Consider the following 16721-nt stretch of genomic DNA (forward strand, 5'->3'; position numbering starts at 1 on the left):
AAATTCTGGAGAAAGAGGAAGAGAGAGCCAGGGCCACTTACAGCTCAGAGATATCTACAGATTTTCCTGGAGGAGCATCGGAGAAAGCCATGGCCAGGGGCTTCGGCTCTGGTTCAGCTTACTTGTCAGATTGCACCCCTCTTTGGGACCAGATCATTTAAAGTCTTCCAGAGGAGAGAGAGTAGGTACTTTTTTTTTTTAAAAAAAAAAAAGGTCCTGGGGTCAAAACAATTCAAACAGGGAGCAGGATAATAATCTTGTTTTCCTGTGACTGATGGGGCCAAGCTCTGAGACACAGTCCCAGCCCTAATTAAGCACTGGACAGCAGCCTCTGGGCAACAGAGCGTAACTTAACTGGGATGGCTCCTGACGACAGTATTATCCTGGTGTGTGGTTTTCTTTTAAAGCTGGTCAGAAACTTTAAAAGAGTTTTTCTATCTTTCATTAATAGCATCAAGCATTGCCTGCCTTTGCTTGCAGGAGCTTAGTAAATATCTGACGGTGGTTATGGTGCAGAAGTCTGGATCTATGAGCACACCATTAATTTCTTCTAGGGTAAATGCACCATTAATTTCTTCTGGTTTGTACAGCCCTTTGCAAATAACCCTCAACTCACTACATTGTGGGTTTTGGGGTTTTTTCCCCCTGAAGATTGGGTCCAAGGAGTTGGGAAGGATGAAAGGGTGACAACCTAGAGAATTATTTTTCCAACTTCTAGAGAAACTATGCCTGAGATCTTAAAGTTTCACATAGCAGTAGTAATAGTATTAGTAGTAAGACCGTATTTTGTGCTAACACTATACGCTAAGCCTACACTGGTGAGAATTAGACGTGATTCCTGGCACTCCAGACTATGAGAGGGGAGAGGGGCTTGGAGACAGACACATAATGAGAGATGACAGAATGTAGCTCTAAAACATCATACAGAACAAGGACAAATACATAAAAAAACCCCTAAAATCAGCAGGGTGCTGTGGCCACAGCAATTGCTCCGACTGCGGCCGGTCTTTCTGAGACATAGAGGCCTCTTGCTGTGGGTGCTTTTCTCTTTCCTGCTGGAGAGTTGAAAGGCAGGACAGGATGGGGGCTCCTCGATGGTGCAGAGGCTAGCCAGATTCCCAAGATCTGACTGGTGGCAGGAAGGTGGGTGGTGTGGCGCAGGAAGCCGGAGGTGCTCAGCAGTAGATTAAATCTTCACGGCCTGGCAGGCACAGAGCATGTTGGGAGCAAGGGTCTCAGGGCCACAGAGGGGAGGAGGCAGAAACCAGTGATTTCATTCGGCTGCACAGTGACCCCCCTGCAGCTCCCCACACATGCATCTTCCCTTCATGTAACCCCCTTAGGGACATCCAAACAGCACTTCCCCAGGGTCCCTTTTTTAAATGATATGTGTTAAGCATTTACTATGTGCCAGGCACTGCCCTAAATGCTAGGGTAGATACTAGCTAATCAGGATGGACACAGTCCATGTCCCACATGGAGCTCACAGTCTTAATCCTCATTTTACAGCTGAGGCAACTGAGGCCCAGAGAAGTGAAGACACTTGTCCAAGATCACCCAGTGGAGAAACGGCATAGCTGGCCTAATCCCAGCTCTTCCTTTGGAGATAGAGAGTTGGCATTAGAGGAGAGAAGTGTGTGGGCTGGGTTGTAGGGGGAAATCAGAGAGGTAAGGTAGGAGGGGGCAAGGTGATAGAACGCTTTCAAGTGTATGGTAAGGAGTTTCCGTTTGACGCAGAGGTGGATGAGTAACCGCTTAGGGGGAGGGAGTTCTCGAGGAGGGAGGAAACACGGACTGAACAGTTTTGTAGAAAAATGATCCAGGCAGCAGAATGAAGTATGGATTGAAGTGGGGGAGTCAGGAAGGTCAACAAAGAGGCTGATACAGTAAGCAAGGCAGGATAGGATAAGTGCTTGGATTAACACGGTGGCAGTTAGGACTGATCTGTCCTTCTGAAAGATGATCTAGAGACTCTAGTGGGGCCAGAATTTGAACCCAGGCCCCAAGGCCAATACTCTTTCCACTAGATCACCTCAGTGATCTCTGATCATGTGCTCCTGTACAAAGGTGCTGAGTTCCCCTTGTCTGTCCTCATTATGTCATAATAGTGATGTCTCCTTCACAGCTTAGAAGTGGCCTGAGGAATGGAAAACTCCCTGAACAATTTATGGTCTGGAGTATAATAGTGACGTGTTGAACACCTTTGCTTCCTACTACCCACAGAGCGGTCACAACCCCTTCAAGATATGGCAAACCTCTGTATGTAAACACCTGCCAATCTTTTCTGAATAAAAGAACCACCTCTCTAGTTTGCTTTTCCTTTCAGCAAGCTTATTGATTTGCTAAAGGAGAAACTGGAGTCTTTTCTGGTGTGATTGCTGATGACCTGCTGAGATCTCAGGGAAATGGGGTTCACCAACTGAAGTGGAAAATCAATAATTGGCCCTTACGAGCCCTTACTTTCCCACATCTCCAAATATCCTTCCACCTGGAATCCCCTGAGATTCCGTCCAGAGCCAAGGAACCCCCTAGACCCTGGTCCCTTCTTGGGGCAGTCAGCCAGTCAGTCAATCGTATTTATTTACTCAGCATTTACTGTGTGCACCGCACTGTACTAACTGCTTGGGAGAGTACAATATAACAATGTAAAAGATACATTACCTGCCCACAGCAAGCTTACCACATAGAGGGAGCTTACATTCTAGAGGGGTAAGCCAGGGTTTAATCTAGAGCCTTTCCAAGGCCAGATGAGTCTAGATGTTCAGGATTGCAAAGCTCACGACTGAATCCAGTCAGTCACTGGTATTTATCGAGTGCTTAACTGTATACTAAGTGCCTGGGAGAGTCCAGTACACTAGAGTCGGTAGCCATGATCCCTGCCCTCAAGCAGCTCACAAGTGAGTGGGTCTTGAGAAAATCTGCCCTTTCTCCCAGAGTGAGCAAACTCCTTTCTGGGGCTTACGCCACTTTCTTTCACTAGGGCAAACAAAACCTAAAGGACCACCCAACCTGGTCTGGTCAGCAGAGGTTTCCTGGTAGCCACGCTGTCAGGGCTGGGCACAGAGACAGGCATTCATCCAGACAGACTGGAGCCAGCATGGAACCCCAGCTGTGTGATTGGAACAACAATGGAAGAGAAAAGGAGAAATGTTAAGTCCCCTGCCTGGTAAATAGAAGGAGTGAAGGGCTGCTATTTCCCAAACACACCTTGTGGTCACCTAGTTTTGTTTTGCTTTTCAGCGAAAAATCCAGGAAAGGTGTAATGTTGTCTCCCCTCTGCCTGGAAAATTTTGCCTTGGTTTCCTGAGATTGTTTTCTGAGGTCACCGCAACTCCCTATCACCTTGTTATAGCCTGTATGCAGCTCGGAAAACCTGGAGAATTGCTTTCTAGATTCCAGATCTATGCTACAACTCTCCCTTCTAGCTCAGCTTCCCCTCTCCCTCTTCCATTGTACGCATTCTTTCTTCTGTTGCGGGGATTTCAAGCATAAAAGGTTAAGGCAAATTTTTCTGCAAATTAGTGGCATTTAGGTGCTTTGGTTGAAAGTTTAGCCACAGCTCCTATAGCCCAGCTTCTTAGAGTTCTCCTAACGGGTCAGGAAGAGTGGTGGGAAATGTGTTTTGAACCGTTGTGACCGTGGGGAAGAGCTGCTTTGACCAGAGAAGGATAGTGCTCTATGAGAGGTTGATGAACCATCAACAGAGCAATTCAACTCACTCTAGGTCAACAATGAAAAAGGACGTGGCTCAGTGGAAAGAGCACGAGCTTTGGAGTCAGGGCTCATGAGTTCGAATCCCAGCTCTGCCACTTGTCGGCTGTGTGACTGTGGGCAAGTCACTTAACTTCTCTGTGCCTCAGTTCCCTCATCTGTAAAATGGGGATTAAGACTGTGAGCCCCACGTGGGACAACCTGATTCCCCTGTGTCTACCCCAGCGCTTAGAACAGTGCTCGGCACATAGTAAGCGCTTAACAAATACCAACATTATTATTATTATTAAATATTTTTGTTGGGATCATCAAAATATTCATTGGCTGAGTCTTTATCTTGTGCAGAGCACTGGATTGAAGACCTTATGTGACCAGAGCACTTTATCGGGAGCCCACTGTAGGCAGAGCACTGGACTAAACGGCTACTGTATGTGGAGTTCTATGTATTCATTCAATAGTATTTATTGAGCGCTTACTATGTGCAGAGCACCGTACTAAGCGCTGGGGATGAACAGGTCGGCACCAGATAGAGACAGTCCCTGCCGTTTGACGGGCTGACAGTCTAATCGACTACAGTACTATGTAGTACTGGGTGCCTGCTGTGAGCAGAGTTCTGTATTGCTGCAGAAAATTACATGGTCCCTGCCTTTGAAGAGTTTACGGTCTAATGAGTGAGACAGGCAGACCCAAAGATTAAGAGAACAGAGTTATTCCCCCGATTCTAAACAATTACAGTATGTAAAATGCAGAGATACACTAATTGCTGACATAGCCCAGGTGTCCTAAGTCCTGCTGGACATTTCTTCCAATCCCTGCAGGCAAATTAATTCCCTCCCCACTCTCCTCCAACCTGCCACTTCCCAAAGTGATTGAAACCCAGTTCTCTGTTTGGGCCAACATCTCGGGAGGGAGGCAGCCAAGAATTGGGGTGACCATCGAGAGTCTGCCTGAGATCTTGGCTCTTCCTTCAGGCCCTCCCTGAGCTGCCTCCCTCCCAAAACCCAGGCCAAAGATGGGCTTCAAGTCTGTGCTCTGGGAGGGGCAGAATCCTGCTCCACTCCTCCCCATTCTCTCCTCCCCAGGCCGCTTTTCAAGCCAAGCACCCGGGCTCCCTGTCACTCGACCTGCCACTCCCACGGTCCTCATCTCTGCTGAAAGCCACTGGCGGGCACAGTCGGTTCAATTATGCTTTCACCCAGCCCCGGGGCAGGGGTACTACCTGCCCTTGGCATCATGCCCCCTCCTGATGTGACACCACCTCCCGGCTATCACTTGTATCCCCACATCCTTTTCACAGCCGGAGCAGTGAGAATGGAGGTAGGGACAGGACTCTCCCCCTCTTCAAAGCTCTATTGAATAGTAATAATAATAATGATGGTATTTAAGTGCTTACTATCGCCAAGCACTGTTCTAAGCACTGAGGTAGATACAAGGTAATCAGGTTGTCCCATGTGGGGCTTACAGTCTCGATCCCCATTTTACGGATGAGATAACTGAGGCACAGAGAATTTAAGTGCCTCGCCCAAAGTCACACAGCTGACAAGTGGCAGAGCCGGGATTAGGACCCACGATGTCTGACTCCCAAGTCCGTGCTCTTTCCACTGAGCCACGCTGCTTCTCTGAAGGCACATTTCCAAGAGGCCTTCCCTCACTAAGCCCTTTTTTCCTCTTCTCCCACTCCCTTCTGTGTCACCCTGACTTGCTCCCTTTATTGTCCCTTCTCCCAGCCCCACAGCACCTATGTACATTTCTGTAATTTATTTATTCATTCGTATTAACTCCTGTCCCCCTCTAGACTAAGCTCTTTGTGGGCAGGGAATGTGTTTATTGTTATACTGTACTCTCCCAAGTGCTTAGTACAGTGCTTTGCATAAAATGCGAGCTCAATAAATATGATTGAATGAATGAATTTATGAAGAGGTCTTCTCTGACTAAGCCCTCCTTTCCTCTTCTCCCACTCCCTTCTGTGTCACCCTGACTTGCTCCCTTTATTCATTCTGTCTCCCAGCGCCACAGCACTCATGTCCATATCTATAATTATTTTTATTCATATAATGTCTGTTTCACCCTCTGGACTGTGAGCTCATTGTGGGCAGGGAATGTGTCTGTTTTGTCGTTGTATTGTACTCTCCCAAGCACTAAGTACGGTGCTCAGGCCTAGTGGTTTCCTATGATTCACCTATAGAAACATGAGAAGCAGCATGGTCTAGTGGATAGAACATGAACCTAGGGGATGAGAAGGACCTGGGTTTTAATCCCGACTCTGCCACTCCTCTGCTGTGTGATCTAAATTGTTAATGCTACATGCTAATGTTAAATTGCTCAATTGTTAATGACTTCCCCTGGCTTTTGCTTGCTGTTTAAATGCCTTCAAGTATTCCATCCCAATTAAGGTGCAAAATGGCAGCAAGAGTTCCGTTCCCCGAGAGAGAAACTCTGTACATTTTCTTTGGTCAGTCAATAATGCTGACTAGGACTGATATTCCTTATGTTTTTTTAAAAAAACAGTCTTTCTCACGCTTTTCAGTGCCCAAATCAGTTATAAGTAAATATTAGCTGAACTAAGGCTATAAAGTTTGTGATGTTGGAAGTGATAGAGAAGCACTCTGAATAGTTACAACAAATATTGAACATTTGTTTTTTTACTTCTGGCTCCACAGGCCCCTGGCCTTGATCCTCTTTGCCCTCAGACTTCATTGTCTCGCTCTTCTTTGGTTAAAGCTGAGTGAAAACACTCAGCTGATCTTTGAAGTTCTGAATTTCTACTTTTGTTTTCACAAGGCTTGGCTGTTTAGAATGCATCAAGATTTCTTAAAGCTAAAACATATATATTAGTGCTTAGGTATCTCTAGGGGTTTTTTTTTTGGACTTATATCAGTGATATCTGGCAGTAATTGATTCTATCTTTGAGAGGTTATGCCACCTCCTCCATGACCACATTCTGAACATTTACTGGGAATCTTTCCTTAAATATATTGCTCTCTTCTCTGGATTATTTTTTTCCCTCAAGTTGTGTAGGTATTTTTGGAAAGAATTTCTGAACCTACCATCAATGATCTTAGCAGTAAGGGCTTCATTTGGGTGGGGAAATGGAAATGCTTCCTCAAAACACGTCTTATGTTTACTGCATTTAAGGCCTTCTTTACTTCCAGTTCCAACCACCGGACCTGCTCTATCTCTAGACTTTTTTTATTTTCTCATGACATTTGTTAATTGTTTGCTTTGTGTGAAGTACTGTTGTAAGTGCTGGAGTACTGACAACGTAATCAGGTTAGACATAGTCCCTGTCCCACCTGGGACTCACAGTCTTAATCCCCACTTTACAGAAGAGGTAACTGAGGCACAGAGAAGTAAAGTGACCTACTCGAGTTCACACCACAGACAAGTGGAGAAGCCAGGACTAGAATCCAGTTCCTTCGGACTCCCACGTCCATGCTCTATCCACAAAGTCACACTGCTTCTCTTTTCATTCAGTCAATTCATGGTATTTATCAAGTGTCTACTGACCCCTTAATAAAAATTTTACTGTGCGCAGCGCACTATTAGACACTTGATGAGAGAAAATCTGTTTGACCTTTGACTTTCTCGTTTCAGCAGGGAAGTAATTGGCAGACTGAGAGTGTGTCTGCCACGTTTAGATCCTCTTGCACTGTGCACTTAATGAAACTCTTCTTCATTCACAATGGTGTGAAAGTCTGTTCTCCGTTTTTTGCCTCCTCGGTGCAGGGCACTACCCTGGGTGGAGAACATTGTACTGAATGCCTACAGTTTGCAAGAGACTATATGTACTGGGTGCCTACAGTGTGCAGAACATTATACCATCACCTGCTGGATGCAGAGCAACAAAGCAGATACTTAGGGACGTACGCTGTGCAGAGCACTACCCTGGGTGGACAACATTATTCTGAACATCTACTATGTGTAAAAGCCTGTGTTGAGTACCTACAGGGTGCCAAACATTATACTCTCACCTGTTAGATGTAGAGCACCAGAGCAGGTACTTAGGGACAAACTCTGTGCAGAGCATTACCCTGGGTGGAGAACCTTGTACTGGACACCTACTGTATGTAACAGACTGTACTGAGAGCCTACACTGTGCCAAACCTTATATTGACCCATTCGGTGCAGAGTACCATAGCAGGTGCTTAGGGACTACTCTTTGTAGGGCTCTGCCTTGGATGGGCAACTTTGTACTGAGCAACTTCGTGTGCAAAAGACTGTACTGAGTGCCTACCGGGTGCAGAGTACCCATAGTAGATACTCTGGGACATACACTTAAAAGCACAAGAAATGACCCCTTCCCTTGAGGAACTTCCAGCCTAGTGTTTGGAGCAGGAAATTGCTTCTTGAGAGCTGGTGGCCCCAAGCAACCTGTAGCCTGTAGATCGGTAGACCAGGAGACCTGTAGCCCGGCCAGTGAAATGACTTTTTTGCCAGTGAGACCCGAGACCCCTAAATCTTCATTAGTCGATGTGGCTCTTTCTTTTATTTCACAGAACGGAACTGAAGCTGACCCGAAAGGCTGCTTATATGAGGTACTTCAATAGCTCAGCCTTCTTCTTCTCGGGGTTCTTCGTGGTGTTCCTGTCGGTGCTACCCTCCATGCTGACCAAGGGAATTGTCCTCCGCAAGATATTCACCACCATCTCGTTCTGCATCGTACTGCGGATGGCGGTCACCCGGCAGTTCCCCTGGGCCGTGCAGATGTGGTACGACTCCATCGGAGCGATTTACAAGATACAGGTACCGAGGACCCATCAGTCAGATACCTCTCGGGTCCTGGAAAACTAAATTCCCAATGAAATCTGTAATCTGTAGAACTTGATCCACTGGGTTTTCTTTCTGATCCTAAGACTCTTCCTCCGGACCATCTGGAAAGGTATTTTCTAGTGTGGGTACCGGGTTGGTGGGATGACAGTCAATCAGTGGTATATACTGAGCATTTCATATGTGCAAAGCACTGTCCTAGGACCGTGGTAGAGTCTACAAAAGAGTTGGTAGAAACGATCCCTGCCCACTAAGTTTGTTCTCTAGACTGTAAGCTTGTTGTGGGCAGGGAAGTGTCCATTTATTGTTATATTGCAGTCTTTCAAGAGCTTAGTACAGTGCTTTGCACACAGTAGGCACTCAATAAATATGACTGAATGAAGTAATAAATGAATAGGATTTTCCAGTGTATGGGATGAGCTTACAACCTATAGGATCTGTATGGGGCCCCCTCATTTGAAGAACAAATCATTTTGAGAAGACCCTCATGTTGAACGGTGATATTAATAGTAACAACCGTGGGATTTGATAAATGCTTACTGTGTGCTGAGCTCTGTACTAAGTGCTTGGGTAGATACAAGGTAATTGAGTTGGACACAGTCCAACACTGACCTAGTGATGACCTGCATTATAATAATAATGATGGCATTTGATCAGTGCTTACTATGTGTCAAGCACTGTTCTAAGCACTGGGGAAGATACAAGATGATCAGGTTAGACACAGTCCCTGTCCCATCCAGAGTTCCCAGTAAGTAGGAATAATAATGGTATTTGTTAAGCACTTACTATGTGCCAAGCACTATTCTAGGTGCTAGGATAGATACAAAGTAATCAGGTTGCCCCTTGTGGGGCTCACAGTCTTAATCCCCATTTTACAGTTGAGGTAACTGAGGTACAGAAAAGTTAAGTGGCTTGCCCAAGGTCACTCAGCAGTGGTGGAGCCGGGATTAGAACGTATGTCCTCTGACTCCCAAGCCTGAGCTCTTTCCACTAAGCCACGCTGGGGAACAGGTATCGAATCCCCATTTTACAGATGAGGTAGCTGAGGCACTGAGAAGTTAAAATGTCTTGTGCAAGGTCATACAGCAGGCAGGTGACAGAGTTGGGATTAGAACCCAAATCCTCTGACTGCCAGGCCTGTGGGCTTTTCACTAGGTCACACTGTTCCTCTGGGCAACACAGTACATCAGGCACTGTGGTGAATCGGAGGCAGATCCAACTTCGTCTGGCAAGTTAGTCTGGGGGGCAGGCAGCCCAGGACCACATGGGGGGGAGAGAGAGAGAGAGAGAGAGAGAGACAGGCAAGCAGAGGGAGAAAGTGAGAGAAGCAAAGATAGAGAAGACAGTTCCAAAAAAATGAGAAGCAGCATGGCCTAGTGGATAGGACACAGGCATGGGAGTCAGAAGGATCTGGGTTCTAATCCCAGCTCTTCCCCTTCTCTGCTGTGTGACCTTGGGCTAGTCACTTTGCTTCTCTGTGCCTCAGTTTCCTCATCTGTAAAATGGGGATTAAGACTGAGTCCCATGAGGGACATGAACCGTGTCCACCCCAATTTGCTTATATCTACCCCAGTACTTAGTACAGTGCCCGGCACATAGTAAGCACTTAAATACCATGAAAAAAAGATAAACAGGGAAATGGAGAGACAAGGAAAAATAGAGAATACTAGGGGATGGAGGGTGTGTCTGTCTCTTTTTACCCATGGACTCCAGTTGGTCCTCAAGGGGTACCCTTTTGAGGACAGGAGCAGCTTTGGCTATGGCCAGTCCCAGGAGGCCCATGGCTACTCAAACCAAAGGGTCAGACTACTGAGGGAGCATCTCTCACAGCAGAACCAGTCCTGGAGTCAAGGCTAGCCGGGAGGTGCCCAGATTCCCATTTTGATAGGGGGAGGCCATTTTTCATTTTCTTTTATAACTTAGGATCCTGGCGCAATGTGATGTGGACTTCCCTTTCTAGCAGATGCCCCTGAAATGGTTTTGTAGTTTTGAATTCCAAATCTAGGTTAGCACTGCTGCAGGCTGAGTTCCTGTAGTGCTTGAACCCAACAGGGGATTCCGGTGGTTGAATATCACTGTGGTTTATCAAGCATACAATCAAACAATTAATAGTGATATTTAGAGAGTGCTTCCTGTGTGGAGAGCACTGTACTGAGCCCTTGGGGGAGTACAGTGTAACAGAGTTGGTGGATAGTTTCCCTGTCCACAAGGAGTTTACCATCTAGAGGGACAGTACAGTTTATCTTCTCTTTTATGAACAGGATTTCCTTCAAAAAGAAGAGTACAAGACATTGGAATACAACTTAACAACTACAGATGTTGTGATGGAAAACGTAACAGCTTTCTGGGACGAGGTCAGGATTGTTAAAACCATTTCATTCTGTTTACAAGAATGTGAGCTGGAGAGATTCCCACTGGCAGTAAATTGCAGCCCGCATTTTTATCGCCCTCTTCCTGCTGTGCTTCCCTCTGAGACAGAATCCTGGGCTGGATCCGCCATTGCTCTGATTTAGAAGAGTGAGCATATGTTACAGTACCGTGCGTGCCTAAAGTCCTATATAACTGTGGATCGATGTTATTTTTTATGGTATTTGTTAAGTGCCTACAATGTGCCAGGCACTGTGTTAAGCACTGGCTTAGATACCAGATAATCAGGTTGGACGCAGTCCATGCTCATAGTCTTAATCCCCATTTTGGGTTGAGTGGCATAGTGACATGTCACAGGTCACACAGCAAACCTGTGGTAGAGTTGGGATTGGAATCCAGGTCCTCTGACCCCCAGGTCCATGCTCTTTCCACCAGGCCACACTGCTTCTCATTTATTTTCAAATTAACCCCACGATTTATATATTCAACATAGAGCAATCTGTTGGTGCAGCCGTCGATGACTTTCTCAATATTCCTCTGCAGGGATTCGGGGAATTGCTCGTCAAAGCAAAGCAAAATGACAGTAGCCGAAAAGTCTCCAGTGATGACAAAAACCTCATCTTTAGTAACATCTCGCTCCTCGGTCCCCCTGTCCTCAAAGACATCAGTTTCAAGATAGAAAAAGGACAGTTGTTGGCTGTAGCTGGATCTACTGGGGCAGGCAAGGTATTCATTTGACTATCTTCTCGTTCCACTTTCTTGACACGCTGTAGGCTTGGTGTTTAGCCATAGCCAGGTTACTTGATTTCCCCTTTCTCTTTCTAATGTGATTCTATCAAATACTTCGTGTGCATTACTTGCAGAAGACTTCTCAAAGGCTAAGTAGAAATGATTAATAATAAGTATGGTATTTTTTATGGTATTTGTTAAGCACTTACTATATGCCAGGCAATGTACTAAGTGTTGGGATGGATATAAGCGAATCAAGGTGGACACAGTCCATATCCCGCATGGGACTCACAGCCAAAGTAGGAGGAAGAACAGGTGCTTAGTCCCCATTTTACAGCTGAGAAAACTGAGGCACAAAGATTTTCCAGAGGAGGTAACTGAGTAACTGAGGCACAGAAGTTAAATGACTTGCCCAAGGTCACACAACTGACTGGTGGCAGATCAGAATTAGAACTCAGGTCCTTTGATTTCCAGGCCCATTCTCTATCCACTAGGCTACATTGCTTCTTTGTGAAGCACTCACTGTGTGCCAAGTACTGTGAGCCCTGGGCTAGATACAAGTTAGTCATTTGGACACAGTCCCTATCCAACATGAAACTCACAGGCTAAGTAATAGGATCCGTGAGGTATTCGAAGATGTGCAGTGATAATTGAAAGGCACAGATAGATACTTCTTTATATTATTATTATTATCATTATTATTAGGAGTTAATAGTATATCCAGGTCCCATGGATAACACAATAGCTTCAATGTTTTATTATAGTAAGAACAACGACTCCAGTTTATTAGGCTTCTTCTTCAAGGTGATTCAAACAGCTGTCCATTTGGGGATAGATGAAATTCTTGGGGATGGATTAAAGTTTGCCAGGCCAGATGCTCTGAATCAATCAATCAGTCAGTCAATCAAAGGTATTTACTGAGTGCTTGCTGGGTGCAGAACACTGCATTAAGTGCTTGGAAGAGTACAATACCGCAGACTTGGTTGACATGTTCTCTGCCTACAAGGAACATAAAGTCTAGAAACAGGAGTCAGCAAAAAGTTTCGATTGGTAGTAATAGTGGTCTTAATAATAATATTTATCTAGCTCCATCCAGATGCAGTGCGCTATACTAAGTGCTTGGGAAATACCAAATTAAGGAGTGATGCCTGTCCTGCCCACAAGGGATTTACACTTGAATGGAGAATCTAGTCTCTAGTGGAGTAAAAATCATGTCCCAGGTGCCTCTCAGATTCAGGATTTTCAATGTCTTTCTCACTCATTGATACAGACACTGATACTGTACAACTTCCTCAAAATCTTCTCTCATGTTTCCCTGTCAGAGAAGCTGGCGTATGAATGCCCCAATTGTCCACAGTACCCCTGGGATTTCCCCCCAGTAAAATACCTTTTTTTACTTCTGGTGTCTTTTTCCTTTTTGAAGTCTATGGGTTTTCCTGGAAAAAGAAAAACAGGATTTTCAAATAGATAGTTTGGTGATTATTGGCCAGCATATCAAAGTTATGTGGGTGATTAATGTTTGAACATTTCCTATAATGAGTTTCCTTTTCTCTTATGCCATGTTTTATCTTCGGGTGAACAGAAATGTTACCGGCAGTTACTGATTAATTTTGGCATTATAGGTGCTTGTCAGCACTTGCATTGCAGGCAGTTCTTCCAGCATATGATGTGCTGATAAAAAGCTAGCTAGAATTACAGTTACATATTCGTGTCATTGAATTAGGGATAACAGTTATGAAGGAAGAATCAGTCAAATCAAACTCTGCCATTCGGCCAAATGAACACACCTGAGAAATGGAACTCCTCAGGGCTTTATGTGCACGAAAGCTGGTTTGGTGGAGGGGCAGTGTACTGGGTTGCACTGTGGTTTCCAATAGTAATAATAATATTAATTATGGTAGTTGTTATGGGCTTACTAGGTACCAGGCCCTTTTCAAGTGCTGGGGCTAGATGCAAGATAATTGGGTTAGACACAATCCCTGTCCCATGCAGGGCTCCAGTCTTAATCCCCATTTTGCAGATGAGGGAACCGAGGCACGGAGAAGTTAAGTGACTTTTCCAAGGTCACACAGCAGCCAAGTGACGGAATCGGGATTAGAACCCATGATATTCTGACTCTCAGGACTCTGCTCTAACCACTAGGCCATGCTGGTGGTGGTGGCGGTAGTAGTAATAGTCGTCGTCGTCGTCATCCTAATAGTGTTTATTAAGTGCTTACTATGTGCAGAGAATGAAATTAAGTGCTGGGTAAGAGTACACAGGTAAGAATTAGATACAGACTCTGTCCCTCAAAGGATCCACAATCTATGAAATACAGAATATTATTAAAAAAAAAAAAACAGACCAGAGTGGATTTCATGCTTTCCCCTTACTGTGAATCTTAGTGAAAATATTTTATTTTCCACATTTTCATAGAGAATGTCTTTAATAAATTAAAACAAATTAAGTTTATCAGTAGTAGAAATTATTTAGGGCATACTCTTTGGAAAGCATTATACTAAGCACTTACTGTGAATCTTAGTGAAAATATTTTATTTTCCACCTTTTCTTAGAGAGTGTCTTTAATAAATTAAAATGAACTAACTTAATAAGTAGTAGAAATTATTTAGGGCTTACTGTTTGGAAAGCACTATACTAAGCACTGGGAAAGAAATAGATACATGAGACCTGAACAGGATCCCAGGCCTTAAGAGGCTCCCTGTCTAAGGATGGAAGACCGGGAGAGTGCTGGCCCCAGACACCTAAGGAGAGGTGAACAAAGGTAGAAAAGACATATATGATGTCAAACGTGAAAGGTTCAGCAGGATTTTCACATCGCTCAGACCGACAGCCGGAGAGGCCACGACCGTGGCCACGTCGGTGATCTTCTCAACGTCTTTGGAGTCCCGCTGGCACGTGTCCACTGGTCGGGCCCTCCCTGGCGAGGCTGGAGCAGGGGAAGGTCGGGGAGGGCTCTCCGTGGCCACCGGTGGATTCGGCCTGAAGGTGCGGTACTGGGAGGCTGGTGGGAGAGAAGGACAGAAATCCCAATCCCCCCTAATCTCCAGCCCAGGGCTGATCGTGAATGCTTCTGTTTTGCCCTTGCAGACCTCACTGCTGATGATGATCATGGGTGAGCTGGAGCCTTTGGAAGGCAAAATCAAGCACAGCGGAAGGATCTCCTTCTCTCCCCAATTCTCGTGGATCATGCCAGGAACCATCAAGGAGAACATCGTCTTCGGGGTTTCTTTCGATGAGTACCGATACAGGAGTGTCATCAAGGCCTGCCAATTGGAGGAGGTAGGATGTGGCCTGAAACTGGCCTTCAGAGCCTCACTTTTTTTTTTTACGGTATCTGTTAAGCACTTACTATGTGTCAAACTCTGTTCTAAACACTGGGGTAGGTGTGCATTCAATTGCATTTATTGAGCACTTACTGTGTACAGAACACTGTATTAAGCACTTGGAAAAGTACAATATAACAATAAACAGGCACATTCCCTGCCCACAAGGTGCTTACAGTGTAGAGGAAGAAACTAATTAATTATTTAGAGGTACAAATTAAATAGGTCATTTACAGTCCCTGTCCTTCATGGGGCTCACAGCCAAAGTAGGAGGAAGAACAGGTACTTAGTCCCCATTTCATAGCTGAGAAAACTGAGGCACAGAGAAGTAAAAGTGACTTGCCCAAGGTCATGCAGCAAGCAATTGGCAGAGCCGGGATTAGAACACAGCACTTTCTGATTCCCAGGCCCAGCCCGTGTTCTCTCCACTTGGCCGCACTGCCTCTTATTCCCCGCATCCGCATTTTTCAAACGTTCATTTCGCTAGCACCTGAGCCAGCAAGCCACGTGGAAGCCTCGAGTCACTACTGTCGGATCCAGGAAGGTAAAGGTGTCTGACTGCTGTTGTGAAATTACCGGCGGGAGAAGCAGTGGGGCCTAATGGAAAGAGCATCGACTCAAGTGTTGGAGAATCTGGGTTCTAATCCTGGCTCCACCCCTCGCCTGCTGGGTGACTTTGGCCAAGTCACTTAATTTCCCTGTGTCTCAGTTTCCTCATCAGTAAACTGGAGATCAAAGACCTATTTCCTCTCACTCCTAGACTATGATCCCCATCTAGGAGAGGAACTGTGCTCTGAATATCTTGAAACTAGCCCCGCGGTTAGTACAGTGTTTGGCACATGATAAGTGCTTAACAAACATGACAATTATTCATTCATTCATTCATTCATTCAATCATATTTATTGAGTGCTCACTGTTTGCGGAGCTCTGTACTAAGTGCTTGGAAAATATTGGTCAAAGCTTAATTAAACAATTCATCAATGCGAACATTGATTCAGGGCTCAACAGGTGCTGTATTGGACATCAGTCAGAATCCGGGGACTTTGCTTTAGATGCTTTCCTTGACCCACAGAAACTTCCAATCTGAAGGATTTGCTGTTGTAGCGTACTCTCCCCAGTACTTAGTACATTGCTTTGCACGCAGTAAGTATGCAGTAAGCGCTCAATAAATACGATTGATTGAATGAATGAATAAAGGGGGAGGACAGACACAGTGATCAAACACACTTTCAAACAAATGCTCTCTGCAAGTTAAGAAACCTGGAACCGCCCATTCTAAAAGAGGAGCCAGAGGTACCAAGAATTTTAGCAACATGCTGACCGACTCTGTTGTTCTGAACTCTCCCAAGTACTTAGTAGAGTGCTCTGCGCATAGTTAAGCACTCAAAAAATAACATTGATTTGATTGATTGATTTTCTTCACGTTAAAAAAAAAAAGGCCAGTGCATCCTTGGTGTGATTTTTCTAAGAACAAAGGTGTAGCAGCTCGAAATAGCAAGTTCTACTGATCCTGTGGGGCCGGAGTTCTTCGGGGTGGGGGGGTGGGGGGGAACCAATTCATTAAATTGTTCAGTCGTATTTACTGAGCACTTACTGAGTGCAAAGCACTGTACTGATGTAATGCCAAGGTTAGGGCTGGTCAGTGACGCTGTGAGTGGCCAGAGAAAGCTGATATGGTTGGAATCATGGAGAACAGGAAGGCTAGGATCACCCTATTCCTTCCTGCCACTCCTGCTCCCTCTACCACCTCCACCAAACCCACACCTCCAATATTGATAGGGAACATGTGCAGGGATACTACATCTGCCCTGTCCAAACACTCA

The 16721-nt window shown here is 45.3% G+C and overlaps 1 protein-coding gene across 2 annotated transcripts in view; it reads left to right on the forward strand.

Annotated features, from left to right (window-relative positions):
- Positions 1–16721, forward strand: part of CFTR (CF transmembrane conductance regulator) — a 188949-nt gene that overhangs the window by 68238 nt on the left and 103990 nt on the right. For both annotated transcript variants that reach the window (XM_039913194.1, NM_001242734.1), the window contains 4 exon segments: positions 8208–8454; positions 10740–10832; positions 11389–11571; positions 14662–14853. In XM_039913194.1, the coding sequence (XP_039769128.1) occupies positions 8208–8454; positions 10740–10832; positions 11389–11571; positions 14662–14853 (715 nt within the window).

The sequence above is a fragment of the Ornithorhynchus anatinus genome, chromosome 10, assembly GCF_004115215.2.
Source record: "Ornithorhynchus anatinus isolate Pmale09 chromosome 10, mOrnAna1.pri.v4, whole genome shotgun sequence".
Taxonomy (NCBI): domain Eukaryota; kingdom Metazoa; phylum Chordata; class Mammalia; order Monotremata; family Ornithorhynchidae; genus Ornithorhynchus; species Ornithorhynchus anatinus.